Source organism: Melospiza melodia, chromosome 2 (assembly GCF_035770615.1).
Source record: "Melospiza melodia melodia isolate bMelMel2 chromosome 2, bMelMel2.pri, whole genome shotgun sequence".
Taxonomy (NCBI): Eukaryota; Metazoa; Chordata; class Aves; order Passeriformes; family Passerellidae; genus Melospiza; species Melospiza melodia.
The window spans coordinates 63,280,634-63,306,362 of record NC_086195.1 but is presented as its reverse complement, the minus strand read 5'-3'; the positions used below and the strand labels follow the sequence as shown (position 1 = coordinate 63,306,362).

The 25,729-nt window shown below is 44.8% G+C and overlaps 2 protein-coding genes across 2 annotated transcripts in view; one reads left to right on the top strand and one right to left on the bottom strand.

The window, feature by feature from the left end:
- Nucleotides 1–578: 578 nt before the first annotated feature.
- FBXO40 (F-box protein 40) lies at nt 579–13,479 on the bottom strand. The gene is made up of 4 exons (XM_063148459.1): nt 13,295–13,479; nt 5,479–7,374; nt 4,473–4,958; nt 579–1,271 (listed from the first exon to the last, which is right to left on the bottom strand). Exons 1-3 carry the CDS (start codon nt 13,301–13,303, stop codon nt 4,761–4,763), a joined length of 2,103 nt encoding a protein of 700 aa, XP_063004529.1. The 5' UTR covers nt 13,304–13,479; the 3' UTR covers nt 579–1,271; nt 4,473–4,760.
- Nucleotides 13,480–17,978: 4,499 nt separating this feature from the next.
- KPNA1 (karyopherin subunit alpha 1) overlaps nt 17,979–25,729 on the top strand; it is a 57,868-nt gene continuing 50,117 nt past the window's right edge. The window contains exon 1 of the mRNA XM_063148460.1: nt 17,979–18,079. The gene's annotated coding sequence lies outside the window, so the exon portion shown is untranslated. The remainder of the gene's footprint in view (nt 18,080–25,729) is intronic.

Genomic DNA, 25,729 nt, shown 5'->3' with positions numbered 1-25,729 from the left:
AGATAAATAAGAATAAGCCTGCATTGCTTATGCACGCTTTGTTTCAAAAAAAATTAAACGCCAAGGAATTTGAGACTCTTTAGTGTGGAATGCAGTGGTTAGGAAACTGTATGTGAAAGATGCTCAGAATTTCTGACAGAGATGTGCAGTGTCTCTGGAACATGCAAAGCAAAGAAGAAAAAGCCCCTCTGTAGCTACCTGGATGAACAGCCACAAGGTGAAGGGTAAGGAGAAAAATTTTCTTCATATGTTTGTAGATATAATGTAGCATCAATCTGGAAAATGGATTTTTAAAAGAAGATATAGTTTTTCATTTAAGTAAATAACTGAACCAGGAAGGAGAAAGTGGCTGTGCAAAGAAGATGAGGTCAAACCTAAAAATATTTGTTAAAATTAAATAAATATGAAACATATATAAATAAAAGTCTTCAACCAAGAAAATTATAGTGAAGAGCAGAGCAGAGGACAGCATAATGAATATGAGAGCATAATGAATATGAGAGTACAGGAACTGCCACACCTCATTTGAAGGCAAAACATACATTTATGTGATGAAGTCAAGAAAACAAAGGCCTGAATTTGAATGGATTTTTTTATACCATAATAATTTTTATTCCTAAGAATGCAACAAGGAGTTACAGAGTTTCACAAAATAACAGGCACTGTTCAGATAAACTTCACCTTATCTGTGCTCTCTCAGTTTTGGGAGTTGGAGGTCCATCAGAAAATTCCTTCCCTCAGCCCAGACTTAGGATACATGTCAGCAGGTCACTTGCCCTTTCACCCCTTAAAAATGATCTTCTGCCCCATGTTATTACTGTATTGCACCATTTGGGAACTTCCAGAGTCCTTCTCAAGGAAATGCTTCTATCCAGAAAACCTCTGGTTTTGGCAGCACATCCCAACTCCTTTCATTCCTGTGCCCTTTCACCTGTCTCCTCTGCCTCTCCTCACACCACCTACAAAGAGGCAGCTCTCTCTATCCAAACCCAGTACCTTTCCTGGTTCCTGTCTTCTCTTGTCATGAGGTTTTTGCCCTGCTCTGACCTTTCTGATATCCACGATGCCTTCATTTCACTTCCAATTTTCCAGTGAGAGGAAACACTGCAAGACACATCAGCCTGGAGCGTGTGGAGTATTGCTCTTGCACTTCACAGGACTTGAGGACAGCACAGACAAGATCAAAGTCATGAAGATCCAGAGTGTGGGGGCTGGACTGAGAGCAACCTCAATGCTCTGCTGGAATTGGATCCCCTTTTCCAGTTCAGACCCTGCCAAAACAATAGACTATTTTGAAAGACACCACATGCTCAGTTTCTTCTAATCAAATTACTCAAGCTGAGATTTAACCAAAGTTTTCTTTGACAAATTACAAACTCAGACCAGGAGCTAAGGACTTGCTTAACTCAAACTGAAGCCTCTCACCTTTTCAATAAGCCAGCTTTGTGCTCACCAAGACACACACTGCAGGAAAATTCAGTTCCTTCCAGCTCCTAAATCTTCTGCTGACTCTGCTAATGGCAGGACCACCAACACTGAGCTGGCTTGGCATGACCCTGAGATGAATAAAACTGCATCTGACACCAGCCCACGGCTCTCCACCCCTGGTAAGGCTAGGATGAAGTGAGAAGCAGCTCCCTGCTGACATTGGCCAGGTGGGTGTGCAGAAATGCAAGGGTGATGTCCCCTTCCCTGTACAGCTTTGCCTCTCCCAGATCAGGTTGACCAGACTAACCTGAAGATTTTGCCTGTGGATTTTCAGCTTTGACTGGATATGCTGAAGGTTACTTAATCAAATTTACAGTTTTTCAGAAATACACCTATATATTCACAGGAGCAAATATGTATCTCTATGAATGAGCACTCTGTGTCTCTCCAGAATGCCCTGTAGGGAAGAAGGGAAATGAGCCAGAAGGGAAATGATCCAGTCTCCTGCATGTTCTATGCACACCCTGGCTGATCCCATGAGGTAGAGGTTGCAATATTCCTAACTCTGACCTCAACCATTGCATTTCCAAAGGTTGCATCCCCCTGAAGGCTGACTCATACACCCTCTGTGGAGGGAATAAGCAGGATCCATTTTAATAAGGCTGGAACTGAAGTTTGCCATCTCCAGGAGCAGGGAGTGACAAGAACAAAATCCCCTGAACTGACAGAAGGCAGCCAGGAGCAGAATGGCAGCAGTGCTGGTGACACTGTCACTAAAGGTAAAATGAGCCAAATTCACACCTAACATAGCCCAAAATTTCAGGGCAGCCACAGCACTTTACAGCTGATCATGTGAGAGATTGTTCACAGGCTGAAATTTTTCATGGTCTCCTGCCAGCCTTGAACACTGACTTACTCTGAGACCTTATTATTTAAGCAACCTTTCTTCCATCTCCCCAAATTGTCCATAAAAGTAAGTGGCTCCATTTTCAAGCACCCAGCATAGATTCCCAAGTTTTGGACATGCATTTGCAGATATTGTGGTCTGCAGCTACAGTTGGGTGCTCAGCATCTTTCAAAATCAGAAACATGGTAAATGAAGAATGAGGCCCTGATGTTGAGTCCCAGGAATTCTCTCAGGAATTCCTAGAGACATAGGAAGTCTAGGAATTCTGGCTGTATGTTTTAATATCTGTCAACTTTGCTAGGTAAAACAAGGAGATAATATTGGGCAGCTCATGTTATGGAATGTTTTGAGGGCAGGTGAGTTTTTGTAAGCAGCTTTAATGGATGGACAGTTTGTTTTTGTGCAGTGGCTTAAGCCTCAGGATGAAGGATCAGAGTGGTTCTAACTGCTCCTGGCCCAGCTTAGGTTCCCTGTGCTCATTTCCTTCCATTTCCTCTTTATAAACCTGGGATGCTACTTGTGTTTTCTTCAGGATATCTGTGCAGAGAAGTTTATTTTCGTGTCTAAAGCATTATGAGACTTCCCAGAAAGGATCTCTAGGGGCAGAAAATAGAGTAGCATAAAAAAAAGAAGAAAAAAGAAAAAGAGAAAAAAATAAAAATAAAAATAAAAATATAAAGAAAAAGATAAAGAAAAAGAAAAAAAAAAGTGCTGCTTTTCCTGTTCCTGGGACCATTCCACTGTCCTCACAGCTCAGACTGTGTGCTCCTGAGGGTGTGTGTCTGGAGATGAAAAACATCCTCATATGGTTAAAAATCTCACAGGGAGCACTTAAGCTGCAAGTGTAGGCAAGGCTGAGCTGCACTCAGGGTGGTTTGGGTCACCATGCAATTCATGCCTTTGGTTACCAAGCACTCAGCTCAGGTGCATCAGAAACCTCTCTGGATAAGAGAGGGCTCCTTCTTGCATGGCCACCTCATCCCACATCTGCACCAGGTCATGGATGGCAAGGGCAGCACATTTCCATCCACCTGCCTGAGCCAGCTTGCACCTGGCCAGCCCAGGTGAGAGGAGCAGTGGTCCAGGCCAGCAAACATCCCAGCTCCCAGCAAGGTTCTCCTGCCCGAGACAGAGAGATGAAAGCCAGACCTCAGTCCTGAGCTCACACTTCTGGCTAAGAACTTGAAAAAGAAAGGGGGTGAGTCAGAACCCTGTGGCTGTGCCGTGGCTGGAGACTGTCCTAAGATGACAAATAAATTTATGGCTGTTCCAGAGGAATCTCACCCACCATCACATCCATGGCATTTCTGACTAGCACCACTAGAATGGTTTCAAGGAGTGTAACTGCTGGTAACATGCCTGTTTTCTCTCATCTGTTGCCTCAACAAGCCCATTCTGGTTTAAGTTAGTGTATTTATTAGAAGATAAACCAAATTCTAATCACTTTTCTGCTCTGTAAAAAAAGATTCTATGCTCTAGGCCATTCATCTGAAGCAAACATTATCCATACAGTTACTGAATGGGTTACTGAATTACTTTTCTTTTATGGAAAAGAATATTATTTCTTTACCTTCCTGCGCTCAGTTGCTTACAATTAGAACTTGCAGTTTACAACTGCAAAACTGAGTTGGTAAGGTGTTCTGAAAATGACTTCAAATATTCTTTAATGGCTTTAATGAATTTTCAGATAAAACACAGAAAGTTGTTACCTTAAAATATAAAAAGTCAATTGAGTCTCCGAAATTATTTGCCACTTGGTTACTTCTAACAAAGAACAAGCTTGGTTGCTTTGGTTTGGTTTGAATGCTCCTATGAGCTCAGCTTTAGGCTTGCACTCAACTAGGTGTGCTTGCCTTAGTCAGGGTCCTAAATGATGGTCTGTGGCTGTGCAGTGAATTCCCAAGTTGTCACTGGAGTTCTAATTAATTAATGTAATTTTGGGGTGTCCTTTTCTTCTGCCCATGTCTCAGAGCAGGTTAGCAGTCCCTAGGTCTGCCAGGCAGGAGGGCATCTACTTGTGCTCCAAGAACTTGGCTTTCCAGACAAAACTAAGGTGTTTCAGATTTATTTGAGCTAAGTACATTAACTTAACTGCTCTTGCTTATCTCAGGCACATGGTAAAGGAGCAGCAGCCTACCTTCAAGGATGTAAAAATGCTGTTTTCAGACAAGATCCTCATTGCTTTCTTCAGGATGCTGTATTAAACCAGGAACAGAAAACAGAAAGCATGTGAAGTTAGTAAGCAGTGGTCGAAGCTTTAACAAATTAATGTAGGGAAAAAAAATGCAGAGGTTTCAAATGCAGCTGGGGAGAAACCAATTTTGTATGTCCAAAGGAGAGCTGGAAGCAACAGTCTCTACACCTGAATCCCCAAATCTTCATCTCAGAGCCCTGAAGGGAGCATGGCAGAGGGGAAGCAACTTGTTCAGACTCTGTGCTTGAAAGTAGAGACCAAAGTCTTTCGAGTCTGCTCCTGAGACTCGCTCATGCCCGTCAGCAGCACGGGGTCTGTCCTGTGCTCCGCCTGGTAGAAGGGACAATTCCTCAGGTGCTCCGACATGCTCGGGACATCGCTGCGCTGCCAGTTGTGAACTCTGGAGAACAGGCTGCTGAACTGCCAGACCTAATGCAAGAGAGGGGACAGGAATGGGGGAGAGAAAATGAGGATTTTAAATGCCTGTCTATGCTTACAATGGGTGTGCATTACTCACTCTGGACACTGCAATGAACGTCTGATGGTGCAGAGCTGGCATAGCAAGTGAAAAAGGGGGTCTGTATTGTTATGTATCTTGTACTTGCTGGTTTTGCTGCTTTAGTTATCACCTGCCATTTTTAATGGGGATGGTAGTACTTAAATATCAGGAATTCTTAGTTCTCAGTGCCTAGAAATGGTGAACATGCAAAGGGGTTACCCAAGATGAGCTTGGGTGAGGACTTTCAGAAAATGTCTAGTTACACCTTCATCCTTTTGTTAGATGTACTGCACCCTACAGCTCTGGGCCCTGACAACAAACCCCTGTGCAAATTCACAACCTCGTGAACCTTCCCCACATCTGCATGTTTAAATGCAGCTTTTCTTGTCATTCCCATGTTTTATCTGAAGAGAACTCATGACTCTTTTTCCCAGTGTCACAGCCACTTGCCTTTTTGCGAGCTCTCCAAGAAGCACCACCGTGGGAATATCTTTTTTTCTCCCAGACCAGCAGGACCATTCCCCTCTCTTGAAGAAGAGTGGCACAGATGTCCCTCATGAGCACTGACACTTGTGATAGCTGAGATAAACTGAAGCTGTCCAGGAATCCTGCAATGTACTTGAGCACTTCCACTGGGAGGCTGCTCAGCAAGTCCTTGCTTCTCCCTCGACTATCCACTATGAAGTTGCACTTGCCCGGTTCAGCAAGAAGGGTGTCCACTTCTGGCTTAATAGCAAATGTCTTGAGAGGCTTGCTGTAAATAACCTTGGCCTTAAGTCCCTCGGGGCGGAAGTGATTTTGGACAAAAGGACATCCCAAGTAGGCCAGTGGGCAGCGGTGCTGGAACCATCCGTCCAGGCACGACTGGATATCAGCATGCACATTCTTGAAGTGGAATGGGAACTCATCCCTCCTAAAGAAATGACTGCAAGTGAACGTGAAAGCTGAACTGCTTTTGTTGTGTCTTCTGGTTACACATTCAGTGTAGAGCTCCATGTGCAGCTCTGGTGGGCTGTTTTCATCCAGAATATCTGCTAGAACTGCGCTGGAGGAGAAGGGCTCCAAAGGAAAGCTGTATGTCTGTGTCGCAAAATCCACAAAGAGTCCATCGATACCTCTTGCTTCAGAGATCTCATGGCCTTTCAGCTCTTTCTCCAGAGCACACAGCAGTGTGGCTTCGACTATATTTGTCTTAGGTAGATCTTCTATGTTTATTCCCAGTTCTGAGGTATCCACTGACTTGTCTGAAGTTGGCATCTTGTGGCCCAGTGCATCTCCTAGTCGTGCTCTTTTGCCACAGTAACTCACTGGCACTTTGAAGGTGTAGACCGTCTTCACCTCCTGGGCTTCCAAGTTCCCATAGACAAAATCTTTTTCTCTGGGAGTGCAAGCAGCCATCTGGCCAAAGCGGATGAGCATTCCCCCGTGATGGACCAGATACATGTTGTAATCCGCCACACCGACTTCCTTCTTCAGCCTCTCCAGGACCCCTTCTTGCCAGGGAGCCAGTCCATTCAGTTCTCTACTCGGTGTTACTTGTTCAGACTTTTGGCCCTTTCCTGCTTCTGCAACATCAGGTCCTTCCTTTGCCTTCTCTGCGGAGCTGGCAGCATGAGAAGCTGCTGCTGTCTTTTTGGAAGCCTCCTCCGTCTTTTGTCCTGTGCTGGTTGCTGAGCCTGTTACCTGGCAAGCCAGAAGCTCTTTGCTGAAAATGTTCTCCCATGTTTTGTAACTCCCCAGATCCATTCCCTCTTTGTCCTTTGCCAAATCTTCCCGCTCACGTTGGCTAAGCTCACACTGGTCATTGCCCTCTTGGGAACCACAGGCAGCTCCTCCCACAGCACCTGCTTCCCCACCCATGGCCTGATCCATTAATTCTTCCAGTTCATCCTTTTTCCTCCACTCTGGAAATAATTCAGCTACTTTCAAAGCCCTGAAAAGTATCTTCTGGTCTCTGAGTGCCAAAGCTGTGTCCAGACACTCTTCAGTCAAGGTCTCTTTCATGATATTCTTGTGCAGCGTTGTGTCTGAATCCACGTTTGGCCAGCGGTTCCACTCCATCGAGCAGCAGACAACGCTGGCTGGGCAGACCTGGAGGTGCTTCCCCAGCTTGAAGCGGGCCATGGAGAAAGGGCAGCCATAGGCTGAGTTGAGGCAGGACACCTGCTCCAAGGGGCAGAGCAATTTGTGCTCCTCCTCCTTGCACATGTGGAAGGTGGCCCCGCAGTGGAGGTGGCAGCTGATCACCATGCAGGACACGGAGATCTCAATGGGTGCGCGGCAGTGCCGGCTGAAACATCGCTCACAGTGCCTGTGTTGCCCAGGGGGAGTTTTCTGGGCCCGGTGCTGTGAGTGGCAAAGACAAAGAGACAAGAGTTATTGTCTGAAGGAATGAGGAGAGCCACAGACCCTCCATGACCACAGCTGGTTTCCACACATGAGGTGTGAACATGCACTTCTGGTGGGGATGAGGCTGTGAGAAAGTGACTGCCAGCTCCTTATCACAGTCACTTATCTCTTCTGAGCCCCACGGTACAGCCTGGCCTGGTAGAGCACAGACACACACAAGGTCTTTACTCCTTAGCTCAGGCAGCCAGGGTATGAGCTGTTTTCTGTCCCAGCATTTCACCAGGCTGCTGAAATCAAGACTCCTAGGGGCACAGTGAAGGAGCATCCCACTTCCTCAACACTGAGCAGGAAAAATGACATTCCTTTTTCTTCTCTACATTTGGCTTAGGCCTCTTCTCATCTCCCCACAAAGACATGAATGTTGCACAGTGAACCTCCCTTTGCTCTACACCACCAAGGTCAAGAGTGAGGATTATCTTCAGGATTATTCCAGTGTGGAAAACAGCCTGGGTAAGAGCTAGTTTCCTTGGCCTTTACTCTGCTTTCCTGATTTACCCTCACACTCCAATTGTTGCCTTACAGAACTAGAGGCTGCTCAGACACTACTTCCCTGGATACCTTCAACTGCTATCAGTAACTTGGCCCATAGAAGACCTGCTGCTAGTAGAAACCTCCCAGCTTTTGACTTCCTGCTCCTTACTATAGGAGCTGCCTTCCAGCCTGGTTCTGCAATCACTGTGAATCTTTGTGGAAAGAAAGAAGCTAACAATAAGGAGGAACTCGAGTTTTGTTTTCAAACAGGACCCAGGGTGCTTTTCTTTTTTATGTGAAAATAGGAAAAAAATTTGACAAATCTTCCTCCTCCCCTGCCATTTCATGCAGTAAGAACTACCACAGGCCCAGTAGACTCTCACTAGGCTCTGAGAAAATGCAGGAATTGGTAGTAAAATAGTTTAAACTTTGTATTATTTTTCCAAAGTCAAGAAAATAAAGTTCAAGAAAAGTAGTGTTTGCAAATGCAGGGTTAAGTGACCTAGCTCTGGGGAGAGGTGAGCTGCAGAGGAAGTGGGCTCAGGCTTGGGGGAAGAGATTCTACATGAAGAACTTCCTCTCTCTTTCTTGAAGGTGTTCTCTTAACTTCATATCTTTCAGACCTTTACACCCTGGCATGGAAATCATGAACAATACTGGAGAAGGAAAGACATCTAGGAAAAGCAATGCTTGTGGGTCTCTGCACTAAATACCAACACTCACATTTGAAAATTAGATGTGCATTAATTGCTCAACACAACTTTGTTCCATCTTTTGCAATTTCCAGTGCTGATCAATACCTTTTTACCCTCCTAATGAATCAACCCCATTCCCTCTTGGCCCTGCAGAGTAAAGGAGCACACACCCTTGGTGGTCACTTTACTCAGAGACAAACTTGAACTCTCAAGTATAAGGTACCATCACCTTTCCAAGGAAAGAGCTCAAGATAGCAAGGCAGAAAATAAAACATTGTGACTTCCCATTATAACATCCCTGCCTTGCCTTAGGAAATGCTGGCTTCTGCACAGAGGTGACACCAGTGTGCTAGCCAGGGTGACCTCAACCACACCAAGCCCTTAAATACATGTGGTTTGGGGTGGCACCTGTCCTGCTTTAGGCTGCTTAGTTACATCTACTTTTATGCAGTTCAGAGAAGCGGGAGATACAGATGGATTTATTTCACACTGGTGGCATCCTTGCTGCTCTCATTCTTGTAGCATTTTGCTGCAAATATAATCTCTAAAAATAGTCCCAGCCATGACTTGCATAAGGTCAGAGGAAAGGCTGGGTACATTACACTGCAATAAAAACATGACTGTGTGAACAATACTTTCCACTGCAAAAGTAACTCTTGGGGAGAAATAGTTGATTAAAAAAACCCCCTACATTAGAGGCATAGGCCTTCTTGTTCTCCAAAACACAGAATGAACTGATGGCAGAGAAGCTAGCTTTCACATTGCTGTATGCTGAAATAAACCCTGTCCAAATCATGTGAAGAGAAAGAAAATACATGCTTTATTTATGAAAAGTGACCCTATCACAGCATTCAGATGCAGAACCAGTCTTCCTCGTTATTCAGGCATTTTTTTAGTTTAGTTTACCTCATCTCTAACTTGTATATGCTGTTCTTTTCAGACAAAAGATATCTATTCCTCTCTTCTCATTGTCAAATCTGTGAACATAGAGGACAGGAAGAAGGGACAGAGTGTTTCTTTCTGATATTTATGAGGGTTTGAATGCTTCTTCTATTCTGACATGCCAGTAATTAGGATCTCTGTATTTTAATTGATAATTTAGTTGGCTGTGGTTTAGTTGATGGTATTATTGCAAGTACACAAACTACAAACTCAAAACACTCAGCAAAAAGTTTACAAATTTTGCCTCAGTAGGTTTGATACGTAACTTCCAGAGGCAGGTGACACACAGATAAGTCAAGTGACAAAACATTTCTCTAAACTTGTACACTTCTTGATTCCTTGCAACTTGCAAAATTTCTCCAGGTCTGGGTTAGGAAAAAAAAATCCAAACAAACCAGAAATGATTACTTCAATCATGTTCAAGCTACTGTGTAAGGAAAGAATGCACATAACAGTCCATAGTCTGTCCATTTTGGTAAATATTTTTAGACCATAATGACAGCAAATCAAGTAAGGTTTAAAAATATACAGCTGCTATTTTAACTGCATCTACGTCTGTGTCTGGAGTGGGCCTGTTCAGTGATAATAACTTACAGTTTATAAACCAATTAAAATTTATTTTCAGGAGACATTTAATTAATTTGCAGTCAATGAGCCAAAATAATACAAGTATTTTCTCATTTGGCATGTGATTGACCATTTGACATACTAAGGTCATACATTGTACCTGAGCTCTTTGCACAGAATCAAGAGATACCTCCCAATTTGAAGAAATATCCAAAGGGGCCACCAGAAACCCAGATAATGACCCTAAAGAGTGCCTCTGAGATGAGATTCCAAAATTTCTAAATTTTACAACATGATAACAAACTCCTAAAAAAATCTCACAAAAGTTCACATCCAAATGCTGGAGCCAAAAATGCTGAAGTTATATATAATGTTTCAACAGAAGGAATGTGAATACTTTTGGTAAAGTGCATGGGGCAGATGGGCAATGTTCTCTATTTCTTTTAACTCTTGTTACCCAGTATATAGCATTTATCTCATCTTTATTATACTGAAATCTTGAGGGGAATTGTCTTACCATATAAGAATTTTCATGTCAGTATATTTACTATCTTAGATCTGATCGTTTTCACAATAATGAATTTATCTTTGCAATACTAGAGAAGCACTTGAGGTTGAAAAATACTATTGCTTCTATTTGGCAGATGTAGAAATAAAGTTTAGAAAGATAAAAATATATAGAATTAAATATGGTATTTTATACAAATATGTAAATGCCAGACAAAAATGCCAAGCATAGAGATGCTCAGGTTTTTATGTTTCACTTGCAGTTGCATGCCTCCTGCACAAAAACTTTGGCAGAGCCAGCTATAGAATCACATTTTCTAGGACACCAAGTAAGTCTTCTTTAACTAGTGATTTTCTTTTCCTTTCATGCACTGCTCTTCCTCAATCACTACTTGCTTATCAATCTTGTCAAAAAATCAGGCTTGGGTCCCTTTTTGCTAAATAGATATTTTTATTTCTTAGAGGTGAGAACAAAATCACTATGCCGTTGGAAACCATAGTGCATTGCATTTGTACATGAATCCCAGGAGCCCAAGTTTTCTTAAGTCCTCTCCTTAGACACAAAATGAAAAGCAAATCCAAGAATGCCACCTGGAGTCGTGGGGACCTCTAAATAAGTCGAACTCCACACCTCAACACCCACAGCAGGGTCAGCTACAGCTTGGGTGACCCCCTTGGCACTCAGCACAGTGGGTCACTGTTCTTGATGGCACTCCTGCTCTGAAGTTGCCATTTCAGACTGACCTTGTACAATACTCACTGCCAGCCAAGCTTTAAATGAGGCAGGCTGTGAGTGTGGTATGGCTCAGGGCAGGTGGAAAGGGAGAATTAAAGGTGCAGATGAAACCTTCATCGATGACACTAATAGTGAGCATGAACAAGACCTGCTTTTGAGGTGACCTTGAACAAGTTCACTTGGATTTTACAGGGGCACTTTGACTCCAGAGCAATGCTGGTGAACTTTAAGTCCTTAGCATAAGACATGAGGATTAAGATTTTCTGTGAAACAACTGACTTGTTGGATAAGCCCAACAATGGAAGGATGAAGCTGTGACAATTAGGGAGCTGCTGCCTGTATTTCCTACCTGGGGATGATGTGGATGAGGCTGTGGTGTTTCATGGCAATAAACACTGTTTCAGAGTTGCTGAACAGGTTGGAATTGCTTTATACTGAAAAAATAAATCCACAGTATAGTGCAGCAGTTGGGTAAGGACTTCAATTCATGTTCTTTGCCTTTCTTTTTCAGCATGCCTCTTGCTCACGTTCTCAGAACAGCACATCAGCTTCTCCTCAGCTCCCTACACCTGACATGCAGGACCATGGAGATCAAGAGAAGCTGTTGCACCATCAGGCCTCCCCCTTGCCTGGAAAATCTGTGCTGCACACAGGCAGTAAAGTGGCACCAAAATTTGCTTGTGCAATTTCTGTCTGGTGAAATGCACTAAAGCTGTTACAGGAGGAGCAGGGAGACTCCAGAGCAGTGAGGCACAGGTAACACAGGGCATTGCTGGCTGGAACCCTGCACTGCACTCCCCACTAAAACACCTGGATCAGCAATGTTTCTTGCTCCTCCCTACCTGGTGCAATGGAGCCATAGCTCATCTGAGAGAATCCCACCCAAAATTCCAGGTGCTGAAATGGTCCCCTGGACGGGTGGCATAGTGCAGGATAGCTCAGCATCAGCATCACGTGCTGGGCTTGCTGGGGAGTCCTGTGGGAGACAGGCAGATCAGCAGGCTGTGACATGGAGCTGCTCTGCTGCTCCTCAGACCTGTTGGGGATCCCTGGGCTGTCCTTGGTAGACACAGTCAAGCAAAATTTCACTTTGCATTGGTAACTAGGAAATGGGTTTGGTCTTGGTTTGAGTTCAACAAGTGCTTTGAAAGAATAGGTCCAGTTTGGTTGCAGTCTAAGGGGGAAAAAATAAAAGGAGGGTAATGGTCCAAACCATGTTTTTTTCTCTCTGGGCTCGGGTTCTATTTTATGCTCTGGTAACAATCTCACTAAAATACTTTTCTGAAAGGTGCCCAGTATAAAGAAACTCAGAGCTACTGGTTAAGATCTAAGTCATAAAATAAAAATGAAAGAGATTAATGAATAAAAATTGCTAAGCAGTCACAAGACTAAATGGTACAGTAGTACCTTTAACTCTTGCAATTCTTACTCCATCATTCATTCAGTCTAGATTTTCAACATAAAATTTACAGTCTCAATCTACAAAACTTATTTAATTTTAAGTATCAGCATTTTTGCCATGAGATTGCTCTTGCCTTTCCTCTGACCCTTACTGTATCTTCTTGTATTCTCTGAAAATTTCCTGAAAATAACAGAAATTGAATTTTTGATTTATCATCTGATCTGCTGCTGAAGCTCCCATCTTACAATCAGCATTTTAGGTTTTTTTAAATCCTGCATAGAGTGCAGCAAACTACAGCTAATTCACTGAATATATTATGGAGGGTTTTTTTTAGAGTAGTATGTCACAGAAGTGCTCACAGTTACCAGCTGCCTCTGTTTTAGAGTGTCATTTAAGACATCTCATGATTATTCTATTTCATCTTAATTACTAAGGCTGTTTTGAAGATGTCTTGATTTTCATAGCTTGCTATAGTAACTATTACATTCCATTCAGGTTTGTCCAAAAAACCCTCCAACTCTATTTACAAAGCCTTACCTTGATCATAGAGTCCCTGTGCACGTACCAAACACTTCTCTCCTGGTTGTGCTCAGCTGGGCTGAAGCGAGGTGGGTGAGGGAGAACTGCACACAAAGAAAGAGAAGAGAACAGAAGGACACGGAGCAAGCCCAGGCAGAAACATCAAGTAGTTTTGGGATGTTAAAAATAAAACCTGTGCATGTGACCACGTAGCTCAGCTTACAGAGCTGTCTCCTCCACTGTATTTGTTAACTCTGTCACTCCTGGAGTGATACTTTGCAGACAAGGGGAGAGGCAGAACCAACAGCACCCCGTGTTCCCTGCATGAGAGGAAAAGATCAAACCCCTTCCCCAGCCCTGTGTCAGCTCCCTGCTGCTCTCTGATGGAGGTTTGCCCTTGACAACCTAACTCCCCTCAGTGCCCACACCAGTTTGTGGTTTCTGCAGTTGGAATTGTCACCCAGTTCCCATTGTCCCTGGAGGCAGCAGCTGGCACAGACAGCAATGGTGGTTTTCTGATCTGTCCAGGCAGGGTGGACACAAGGAGAGGAAAGTGGGGATGGCCCAGACTTGAGCAGCTGGGCAAAGGTGCCTGCCCTCCTCCTGGGGACCCCCAGGAGACTCCCAAGCTTCAATCTCTCCACTGCACAGTGTAAAGGGCCCAACAACCACCAAGAGTAAGCCTGAGGGTACAGCTCCCAGACCACCCTTCCTCAGCCAAACCTGGCAAAGCAAAGGAGAGCAGTCAAGCTTTACTGCAGGCACAGACTCATCAAAGCATTTCACAGTGACTCCCATGGTGAGCACCTCCTACTGATGGGGAGTATGGACAGGTCCTCCATGCCAGTGAGGTTCAGGGGTGCAGATGGGACAGGTGCTGCTCCTCCCTGGTGGGCGCTCACCCCATGTGGCTGCAGACATCCCTTGTGACCCTGCTCCTGTTTGCTGCCACCTCTCAAGAACAACCCTTTTGGCTGTGGTGGCCTTGAGATCCTAAATCATGATGAACTTGATACTTTGCCTTATCTTTCTCTTTCCCATCTGCGAGTCCTCAGTGACTCTCATGGCTTGAAACATTGCAGGCAACTGTTTTCATTTTTAGGGCTGAACAAAATGTCAGTGGGTGACAACCAAGGCTTGCTGGTGCCAATTGCAACTTAGTAGAGCTAAATATGGTCAGCAGTCTGGCTCCGTGGCCTTTTTTAGAAAGGGCTGCATTATCGTGATACCATTTTCTGGCATCCCATTGCACTGGGGAAAACAAGAGCCAGGGGTATTTTGCCTAAACTCAAATTTAACCCAATCACAGCATGATGGCTGATCTGTTTACTCTGTCCACTTCCACTCTTCCTCCCCCAGCTCAGGGTCATTTGTCAGCCTTCACTGTTGTTGTCATCTTTTAAGGCTGTGTTTAAAAACATGCTGAAGGGTGTGCCTCGCTTTTGCATGAAGAAAAATTCTGCTCAAAATTGTGTATTGGTTAAAGAGTAAATTCCCTCCAGCTGAATTAACTCAGATTACAAAAACTCTCAGGGCTTCAGAAGTTGTTGTCAGAAATGAAGCTACCTTCTGTCTTAATTTTACCTGCACCTGATGTCAGCCTGGTCTCAGGTATCTCTGTTTTCAGACAGCTGGAACTCTGGTGGTGCTTTTTGCTATTTCCATGCCTTGCTCTGTGACCACACAGACCTGGACAGCCTGGACCTGCCTCTCTTTCTGGTAGGCTGCCTCACAGCCTCACCCCACACAAGTTTTGCAAATCCTTGCCTGCAGGTGATGACTGTGATCCAAAAAGGAGTCATCTGTGGTGGCTGTTAAGGGTAGGTTATTACAAGACATGCAGAATGAACATAGTTCACTGTGCCTGAAAATATGTACTTGGTGGGGAGAAGGGAGCAGAAGAGCAGAGAGACAGGAAACAGGAATTCATCCTTGTACCTGCATTGCATTAGCTCTGTTGCAACTGAAACCAGACTTTCATCAAAACCAGGAGAACCTGGAGATCTCTGCTGCCACCCATAACTGTGTTAATTTGATTCAAGGTATATCAGGAATGCCAGCCAATACTGTAACCAGACCTCCTGCTGCATTACAGATGTGCTTAGGTAGGGTGCAAGAAACGTGAAATCCCTGAAAGAAAAGCAGAACTGATGTTTGCTTCTTTTTTTTTTTCCTTTTTCTTTTTTTTTTTTTTTTTTTTTTTTTTTGGTGCAAATGCTTTGGGAGAAAGCTGTTGCCTGTCTGCTTTAATCTATCTTATCTCAATTCAATGGGTAGAAATGCTGTGCTTCGATATGGAGCCCCATGAAATACACCAGTGTGTGTATGTACACAAATATATGTATCTATTGATGTGGCAAAATTATCTGAGATCTGGTAGCCTGAGAGAGGTGAGGCTGCTGCAGCCCCATGCCCATCTCCAAGCAATAGCCAGAAGAGTTTGTATTCCCAGCAGGCACATGCACACATTCACATATGCACTAATTAAGCAAATACACACGGACACAGATTACACATCCATCCACACAGAGCCCTCCCACTCAGCAGAGGAAGCCTCATCCCACTCTCTGCTCCAGCTGAGCAGGACAGAGGTGCACCAGTGAGCCTCTGTGTATTACAGCAGTATTTACACACGTGTGCAGGGTGTCTCCTTCCAGCAGCTGGGCTCAGGCAGTGCCCTGGGCCTGCCCCTCAATCCCGGCCTCTCCAGCCCCCAGCAGCAGCTCCCTGTGGTGCTCTGACCACGAGTTCCTCACGCAGGGCAAAGTGCAAAAGGAGTTTAATGAGAAGACCTGGATCAGGTGCAGGACGTGGACAAATCATCACAAACCATTGACACATGACTGGCCCTTTTTATTCCTGTATGCTATATTTGTGTCTCTGTGTGCCCTAGATCACCCCTGGTTCCTGCCCTAATCACTCCCTGATGAGTCCTGTGCAATCCCCCTGTGATAAATAGGTATGATTTGTGCTGATAAAAATTGAAACAGTAATCAATATTGATACAGTAATTAATATTTGAGAATAATAAAAGAGTTAATAGCTAAAAGTTGTAATGCCAAAGAAGAGAGGGAAAGGAGGGGCTCCACCCACCCCCCCTTCCCAGCAGATGTTTTCAAGGACCACAGGAAAGAAGCTGAAGATACAGTTCCTAAAAATGACCAAGAACCTGCTTGGGTCCCAAGAAAATGTTAATTATAAGGGATTTATTGCCTTGATATGCAGATGCAGTGATAGGTTAGTCTTGGCTTACATTGTACTGGCTTGGTGCGCATGTGTAACCCAAAGGTGAATTAAAGGACAATGAAGAAGACTACAGGGCCTTCATCAGTGACGACCCCAAAGACTTGTGCGACCACCAAACCGAGTAGTGGCGCATGCGTGGTAAAGGTGGTAATGAAGGCGGAGACAGAAAAATGATGAACTGAAAATGGGAGGAGATGGTATTGACACATGGCATATAAGGGGTGACTTTCACTTGGCAAGCTTGTACGTGAAGTGGCAAGGGTCATTGAACCCTGCCCTCCGTACCCCGCGGTTGTTTTTGCTTATGCGCTATTATTTGAACCAAATTATCCCTTGTTTATATATTTTCTAAACTATTTAATTAAAATTGTTACTACTTTTAATATTGTTTGGCCTTTTTATGATGGGATAATTGGGCAAACATAACACCCCAATGCTCTTCCCCTTCATCTCATCCTGTGTCCCACACCCCTGCAGACAGCTGCACCCCTAATCCTAAAGGTGCTTTGGGGCTGAGGCTCCCGGGATGGGGCTGGACAGGGTGTTCCTTTCTCTGAGTCCTTCATTTGGGTTCCCACCCGCCACTGTGCTCCTGTGCCCCTCGAAATGGGTCTTTATTGGGCTGATGCTCCTGGGATGGGCCTGGAAGCAGCCTGGTGGGTGCTGCTGGGGCTCCCCCTCCTGCCATCGGCACCCTGTGCTCCTCCGAGGGTGTGCGGGCCCGCTGGTGCCACACAATCTCATGTACGTGTCTGTCGCACCGTACACCGTGGCTGACGAACAGCCTGTCCGGCCCGGGGCCGCCGCTGTGTCCGTGGCGGCCGCGGCATCGCCCGTGGCACAGCGAAATGGCTCCGCTGCTTGCCGCACCCGCAGTGACGCGGTCTGCGGTGGCACCGAGGCCACCGCTAGGGGACCTGCATTAATTAAAGTGGAAGCATCAGCCCGCTGCGCTATCCTGGGCCGTAACAGCCCCGGGAGCAGCCCTGCCCCTTTCAGCGCTTCCCGGCGCGGAGCTCCCTGGCGGCGGCGCTGGCGGGCGGCGCGTTGGGGCCTAACATCGCCGTGACATTGGCGGCTGCTGCGCCATAGCCGCCGCCACAGCTGCCGCCACAGCTACCGCCACCTCCGTGTCCCACACACGACACTCCCGGGCGGCCGCCGCCACCATCCCTCAGGCGGCGAAGGGACGGGGCGCCTCCTCCCGTCTCCCCAAACCCTCCCGGGCGCGGCCCCACCGCCCGTCGCACTACAACTCCCGGCGTGCTCCGTGGCGGGAGAGGCGCGCCCGCAAGGGCGCGCGCGCTGCTTGCCGGGAGCCGTAGTCTTTCCTTCGGGGCCGCGCTGTCCTGAGGAGGGCGCCGCCGCCGCCGGCCGGCCTCGCCGGAACGGCTCTTCCTCCCAGAGGGCGCCGCGGCGCGCCCCGCGCGTGCGCAGTGTCGCTGCCAGCCAGCGCCGGGCAGGCAGGGAGGGAAGGAGGGAGGCAGGGAGGGAGCGGCGCTCGCGCGCCTCGGGCCCGAGAGGAGACAGCGCGGTGCCGCGCCGGGCCGGCAGCAGGTACGGGGGCGGGGGGAACCTCGTTACCTCGGCCCCGGCGGAGCGAGCGTGACGGCAGCCGGGCGGTGCGCGGGGCCGCGTCCCCGCGGGAGGAGGGACCGGGCGGGGATCGGCCGCCGGCGGCTCGGGTTGTGGCGGGGGGGAGGGGAGGCCCGGGCCGGGGGTGCCGCGCGCGGCGGGAGCCCTCTCGCGAACCCCCGGCCCGTGCGCGCGCGCGCGTGCAACAGGCGCGCGGGGGCCGCGCGCGGGGCGGGGCCGGGGCCGGCGCGGCGGGAGCGGCGCGCGCGTGGGCCGGGACCGGGAGCGGGACCCGCGGCTGGCGGGGACCCGGGGAGAGGCGGGCCGGTGCTGCTGTGCCCGGGGACGGGCTCCTCGTGCCTGCAGGGACTCCCTTCGGCTTCCAAAGCGCCGCCTTCGGAAGTGACCGCGGTTGGCTGCGCGGAGTCGGGCAACTCCGTGCCGCGGGGACGGGATGGCCCCGGTGCCGCTGCTCCCATCGCGGGACGGGCTGCGAGCGGAGGCAGGGCAGCAGCTGGACGAGAGGACATCTCCCTAAGCTGAGCCAGGGAGGTTTAGCTTGGACACCAGGAGGAATCTCTTCAGGAGAAGCGTGGTTAAGCGTTGGGATGGGCTGCCCAAGGAGACGGTGGAGTCACCGTCCCTGAGGTGTTTGAGGAGGGACTGGATGTGGCACTCAGTGCCGTGGTCTGTTTGGCACGGTGGTGTTGGGTCACAGTTGGGCTCTGTCACCTGAGAGGTCTTTTCCAACCTGATTGATTCTGTGGAGGGAAAGGAAAACTTCCTCCTGCATCTTCCAAGCTTTTTTTTCTTTTTTTTTTTTTTAACTTGTGGTGTTAGTTGATTTAAAAAAGCTCTGCCATCTCCCTACAAATATCACCCCGTAGCCTCGCATTATCTCACCTAAAATGTTGTTTCTTTGGCTGCCTGTGTACGAAGGTTAGCGCTGGGTGGCCGTTTCCAGTTGTCCTGTTCCAGAGACTTTGTGTGCCACAGAAACTTGTCCCATTCATAGTCTCTGAATCTGTGTTGCCCGTAGCGCGGTCCCTGTAACAATGATTTTAAGCTTTGCCTCTTGAGGGCGTTTCATGAAAATGAAACTCCGGGCTGGAAAGATACGTCATGAGCTGTGAAAATACCGGGCTGCTGTTTCTGCAGAATTCCCAAATGGTGCTGAATGGTGGTGTTTAATGGTCCCTTTATCCTTTATTCAAGCTGCTGTTCCTCTGGATTTTTTGGTTTGCTGGCGTATTTTCTGCTCTGACTGCTTGATGTTAATGAAAGACTTAACAAAGTTGGGATATGTCAATGAGCTCTCAGGAAATGAGATTGCAACTTTATCCTCAGAAGCTCTTTATTTTAATGCTATTTTGTATATACCTCTGGCAGTTAGTAGTTAGAGTAGAATTCCCTCCAGCTGTTAATGAAGCACTGTGTAAATTAATAGGTTGTATCAGGGTGATCTTTTGTGTATTTGGCCTTGTTTTTATTGTAACTTCATTGTGTTCTCCTTTCACTGTTACCACCTGCATTGACATGTCAACTAACTCATTCAAAACGAGTTTTGAAGTTTCTACTTGAGCTGTGGTTGCACCTTTTAATTACCCTTTAGACATACCCATGGGCACAGGGGAGAGGAATCGTAGCTTGAGGCACGGTAACTTAAGATGACACACGAGGTGGAGATTTTTCTCATCATGGATTTTCCTGTCACAGTCTTTCACACAGATTCAGTGCTGCTTCTCTCCTGAGAGATGTGACTGTCTGGGGCCTTGGCATCCCCCACTGACCCCCAACTTCAAAGCAGAGTCTTTGTCACAACCCATCTCTCACTCTGACACTGGACCAGGGTGTTCACCTCTTGCCGTCAGTGTGCCATGTGCTGATTTTTTCTGATGATGTGTTCTCTGTGTTGATGACTTCAGAGCTGGTGTGCTCATGTGGTCCTGTGTATCCAGCTGAGTGCTGGCTCCTGGAGAAGTCCCAGTTTGGTCCATTTGGAAAGGGAAAGGCAGCAGCAGCCCTGGCCCAAGTCACCACGAGAACTAAAAAGTCCTACAGTCAGTTATGGCAGTTTCTGAAAGGTTCTTTATAGAAACTTCTAAGTGTAAATGTTTATTTAAGCAGGTTATTTGATAGTCTTATTTCAGCTTCGGTGTTTCTGTACAGTGCTCTTTACTATTTTTTAAATTTTTTTATTTTCTCCCCTTCTGTTGAATAAGCTAACATTAATAGAATGGTACATTTTATTTTATGGTCCTGTTTCTGCAGGCTTGCTTTAATACTTCTTTGAAGTATTTCACAAGTTCTTGGGGGGGCTTAATTTCTATCTTTGAGAGCACAAAAGTGTACCTTTAAAGGCAACTAAAAAAGTTCTTAAGTTGCAAAATGTAACTTTTATGGGAAGAGGTTGATGGATGTAAACCGGAGCCTCCCTGAAAAATTGAAATCAGGTTTTTCCAAAATAGCATATAGTGCATAAAAATACCTGAGTTATGTGATTTAGGGCTAGGGGCTTTAATGTTAATTTGCAACATAACAGAAATAAAAGAGCAGCAAGCAGCAAATAGCTTAATTTATTGCATTTGTTTAAATACTTCTGAAGGCCAAAGGGAATACTGAGTGAGCCTGGTAGGTTCTGAGCAAGTCAAGAAAAATAAAAGGCATTAAAGGAATTACACACTTGATGAAATATTCTGAGTGGCTGAAATGTCTGCACTGGAGGTTCTGGAATGATGTAATGGACAAACAAGTTAGAAAGACCAGACCACCTCTTTTTCAGAGAGCAAGTGGAAGCTGAACTGATAGAAAAATTATTCAGCTTCATACTAAGGGGTGAAAGCATAATGGATGTACTTGTTTAAATAATATAATAATACTAATAAAGAAATGCTGATGTAAAGTACAGAGAATAGAGGCAGCATTATGATAGCAAGTCACTTTTTTTTCTGCTCTGAAGAAAAAAAAAAAAACCCTTGTCTGTTACAGTTTTTAAAGTCTGTTAAGCAAGTAAGTGGATTAAACTGCTCGATGTTATTTCCAGGAATAAATGTGGGGTTTTCAAGCCAGCAGTGGAATGCAAGGTCTGTAGAAATATCAGTACCTTTAAATTATTGTGGACAAGGTAAAGGGAGTCTGGAAAAGGAGAAGAGGTAATTTTAAGCTAAACAGTCTAAAACCTCCATTGAATATGAAATCTGTAGACCAGCGGGACTGGAAATGATATTATGCCACCTCCTGAATGTCTTAAATTGCATTAAACATTGTGCAGCCTTTATAATTCATTTTGGGATAAAAAGTAGATGTGGTCTAAGACAGGTGACAGTAAATTTCCCTTCACCAGAATTGATTTATAAAGGATGTTAGTAGCAGGAAGGTGTGAAAAAGTGTTAGAAAGTTGTGGTAGACTGCACATCACAGGGTCACTTCTGCTGGTCTCTTCATGTTAGACAGGAATAAATGGAGTTCAGTGACAGAAGAAATCTGGTTTGAATAACATGAACACTTTATTGGAACATAATTATTGCTTAGTGTCATGAGGAGACAGACGCTCAAGCTCATTGGAACTGAAAGAAACGCGACTGTTCCTGGATGTGTGTAGTTGTTATGGACTCTGGGCTTTCAGAGGTGACATAAGACAAGGTTTAGTCAGTCACCTGCTGCCAGCAGCTTCCTTGTGATCCACAGGATTTGTTTTCTCTGTTTTTCTGTTTTTGTTGGTAGTTCAGATGCTTGTCAGGCTCAGCAGGAGGATTCATGTGTTCTGAGATACCAACTGGTTTGACACACACAGATCTTTATTTTATTTTATATAAAGTTGAGATTATATGTAAGTGATGTGCTGCTTCTAAAACCATAAAATACATACCTTGTGGCTAAACATCCTAAACATATATTGAAACAAAGCTTTGTAAGCCTATCAAATTTAGTGCTAAGGTAACACTTGAAAGCAAATTCACCTGTTGAATTAGGAAAATGAGCAAACAAGTCACCTATTAGTGGATCACAAACTGTAGGTATCTATAAGTAAAGTCCAATAGTAATGTTGTGATTAACATTAGGTTGTTGTGGTTTTTGTCTGAAGTAGAGTGAGATTGCCTTTTAAAAGACTCAGGGATTCTTTGTAGAGCTTCCACATGATCCTTTTTCCAGCTGCCTAGTGTTCTCATTCTACCCTTTTTTTTGGTGCTGATAAGTTATCAGAGAAGAGAAGAGGTGTCTCTGTGAATGTGCTTTAGTTGGCTTCAGGAGCTTTGGTAGGAGGGATATTGGGTGTAAATGGGATGAGGGAGGCAGAATGAGTGTAACTGAGTTTGAAGTGCCTGTGGGTTTTGGCTTGATGTGGCTGATACCTCAGTGTGACTCCTTCATTGCTGATGTCCAAAGCTAGGCTGAAATCAGTAGAATTTTGATTTACTGTTATTTTGTTGGTGTGCACACATATCTTCCATAGTGCTGAGTCACAGCAGATGATACAATTGTGGCAGGCAGATTTGTCATGGGAAGCATGAGGTAGCTTTGCTTTCAGTGCCTTCTGATATTTGCAGCCCTAAACAAAAGCTGCTTGAAACTACAAAGTCAACTTAATTATTAATTTAGTTTATTTTTAACCTAATTTGTTTTAAACTGCCTGAGACTTCTTCTCATTGTGTGAAATTCTGAAAGGTGCACTCTTGTTCACTCATAAATATTGTTTAGGTCAAGTTAGGATTTTGGAAATGTGAGGGTGATCTTTTTTTTCTGACAGATGACTGTCAAATGTGTTTTTTCAAGCAGTCCCTCTTTTAGATATGACCTTACAGAAAATGCATATTTGGCCAACCCCTCCTGTGAGTGCAGGGAGCATGTGCTGTAATCTTGATCAAAATACAAATGGATCTCTTCTTCAGAAGAAAAACAGATTACATTTTCACTTGGCATACAGGAATAATCACTTCTGTAGTTTCATATGGATGGGCACATTTACGTGAGGTTATTTTTTTTTTTAGTGTCAGTATAATCCTGTGTGGCTGAATCACTTGCTTCTTTGTGTTATGACTCGTGGGACCTTTTGGTTTCAGGTTGATTGTGGACTGTGGGGTTATAGAAATGAAGGTGAGGGTTTTTTTAATTAAACAGATTTATTGCACTGTTGTGTCTTTGAACACAATAAAGGAATTTTGTGTTTTCAACTCAAGTCAGAAAGTCTCAGTTAACAAATTTGAAGGTGTTTTAGTTTTAAATTGACCTGGCTTTGACAGTCAGTTTTTTTACCTTCTCACTCAAGTTAAAAGCTTTCTGGAACTTTGAAAACTATCTGCTGCCTTGTTAAGTCAAAATGGACCTTTTAAAAATAGAGCTCAAAACATCTTGTAAATATCTTCATGGTAGTCAATGTATGGTGAAGTGCTAGATACACACTATATAATCTTTTATTGTGCATGTTGCCTTCTAAAACTGTTTTCCAATAAACCTTGTAAATGCATTACTTCTTAATCTGTTCAGCAATGTTTCTTCAAAAAAGAGAGGAAAAAAAAGCACATAATCCTCAAACTTTTAAAAATTAAGTGTCTAGCTCTGTGGCTGTCAGTGGGTTTAACTAGTAATACAGGCTGATGTGCCAGATCAGTTTCTCAGATGTGCCTAGATTACCAATTCTAGGTAATTCTGTTTCTGTTAGTGATTGGTTTCTTTATGCAACCAGAAATATATTTCCTTGGTTTTTTTTCCCTATGAGGTTTTGTTTTTTTTTTTTTAGTGTAAAGAAATCAGGAGCTGGCAAGCTGATGTTGGCCTGGTTTTAAGTACATGTCTTAAAAAGTATGTACTTTTTTTGTAAGGACAGAAGATCTTTCTGAGTTACCTGGAGATATAATCAGTATACCCTTCAAGATCAATAATTTTGCAGAGATACCTTTGATGTGGTAGTTGTTTTTCTTTACTTGAGCCAACTTTTCAGCCCTTTTTTTTGTTTGTGGATAGGAAAGTCAGGATGAGGTGTGAAATGTCACATCCCTGCCCATTTGACAGAGGTGTCTCAACATTGTTCAGATAGCACACAATGTATTCTCCCCCTTTTTTTTGCCTTTGAGCAATATTAATGTTTGTAATTTTTCTGTAATATCACATTCCATGTTGTGCAATGTTGTTTGTCTTTTAGGTCTTGTATTAATTATTTTAGGGATATTCTTATTTTTAAGCAAGAACCAATCCAGCTTGCCAAGTGGTCTAGAGCTAGAACATGGCAACTTAGCCATAGATTAGGTGGGTTAGTACTTGTTTTGCTATTTCACAGGGTTATAAAAGTGCTAGAGCAGAAACAATTGTGAATTAAGGCTTACCACTGGGCAGGGAAAAACCCTAAGAGGACTAGGAAGCCTGCAAAATAAAGCAGATTTGAAAGATATGGAAATGGGCAGCAGTTCCATGAAGAAATCCACTTCTTAATTCCATTTTTTAACAGAAAGTCTCTTAAAGTCTGAACATTTCAAGGCTATACATTCTATTCATGTCTGGCTACCATTCTTATGTTGCATTTGAAGCTCCTTTAATCATCTGGCTTTTTGGATAGCAGAGGGTGGTGATTCCTTTTCTTCTCCATTGTTCTTGTATGCTGGTTGCCCTAGGACTGTGGATCCCTGCTGTTGGGCTGTTGCAGCTTTCAAAAACCACAGAAAATGGAATTCACAGGATTGTTTTGTTTCCTTGCTAGGGCTGGAGCAAAACTTACTTTACAGGTCTTTACAAATACTGTAACTGCTGATTTTATAGTGACTGTGAGAGGTGTTTCCCAGTGCTCATTTACAGCTAGAGAAAGGTAAGCAGAAGTCTTGGAAATTGGCTGTGCTTTGCTTGAACAATAGCTTTTTGTAGTTGAGATGATTAAATATCCTTTCTTGTAGATGTCCTGAGCTTTACAAGAGTCTGAGGACAGAGAGAAAGTGAAACCCCTGTCCCTCAGATGGTATGGGTGCTTCTGCTGGTGGGCATTCCCACAGACCCCTGTAAGCCAGCACGGTTTGTCAAACAGCTTTGCATTAGAAGTTGGTACAACCTCATCCAAGTGTTTATCTGGCTGAGCTGGCTTTTGAAAAACAGGAGACAGCAGTGAAGAGAGAAGTCAATCTGTTGATTTCCTTTATTTTTCTTTTTCTCTCAGATAATACTGTCAACAGTATAGAGACTTGGTGGATGTGTTTTTTCATCTCTGTAGGATGATGCCAAATGTAGGATTTTGCTCTAGAATTTTTTCCAGGGAAATAACATTAATCCCAGGTGATACTTTTATCATTCTGTGCCCTGTATTGTGCTGCTTTCAGGTTGGCTTTTAAAATCGGATAGGTTTTCTAGTCTCACATGGAAGAGTGTCAGAAGGTGATGTATCCTGTAATCAGAGCTCAGTGAATTGCTCAAACATCTGTCCAGGCTGTGCTGTAGGTATCTGGCTTGATGTCAAGAAGTGTGATTGTGAGGAAGCTTCTTCTCTAGGACATGTAGAATCCCATGGCAGAGCCAGTAAACTAAAATCTCCTTGGAAGTAAAGCTTTTGTGCATTTCTTCCCTTGAATAATTCCAGCTTCTCTCGCTGCTTGACAGTGCTGTTTCTAACAGGAGTTGTCCTTTCAGGGCTGATGGTGCCTCTTGTGTCTTTTC

Excerpts from the sequence above, each read along its gene's own strand:
- FBXO40 (XM_063148459.1), bottom strand. Across the intron at positions 4,959-5,478 it reads CTTGGAGAGCTCGCAAAAAG|GTCTGGCAGTTCAGCAGCCT; the intron begins GCAAGTGGCTGT and ends CTCTTGCATTAG.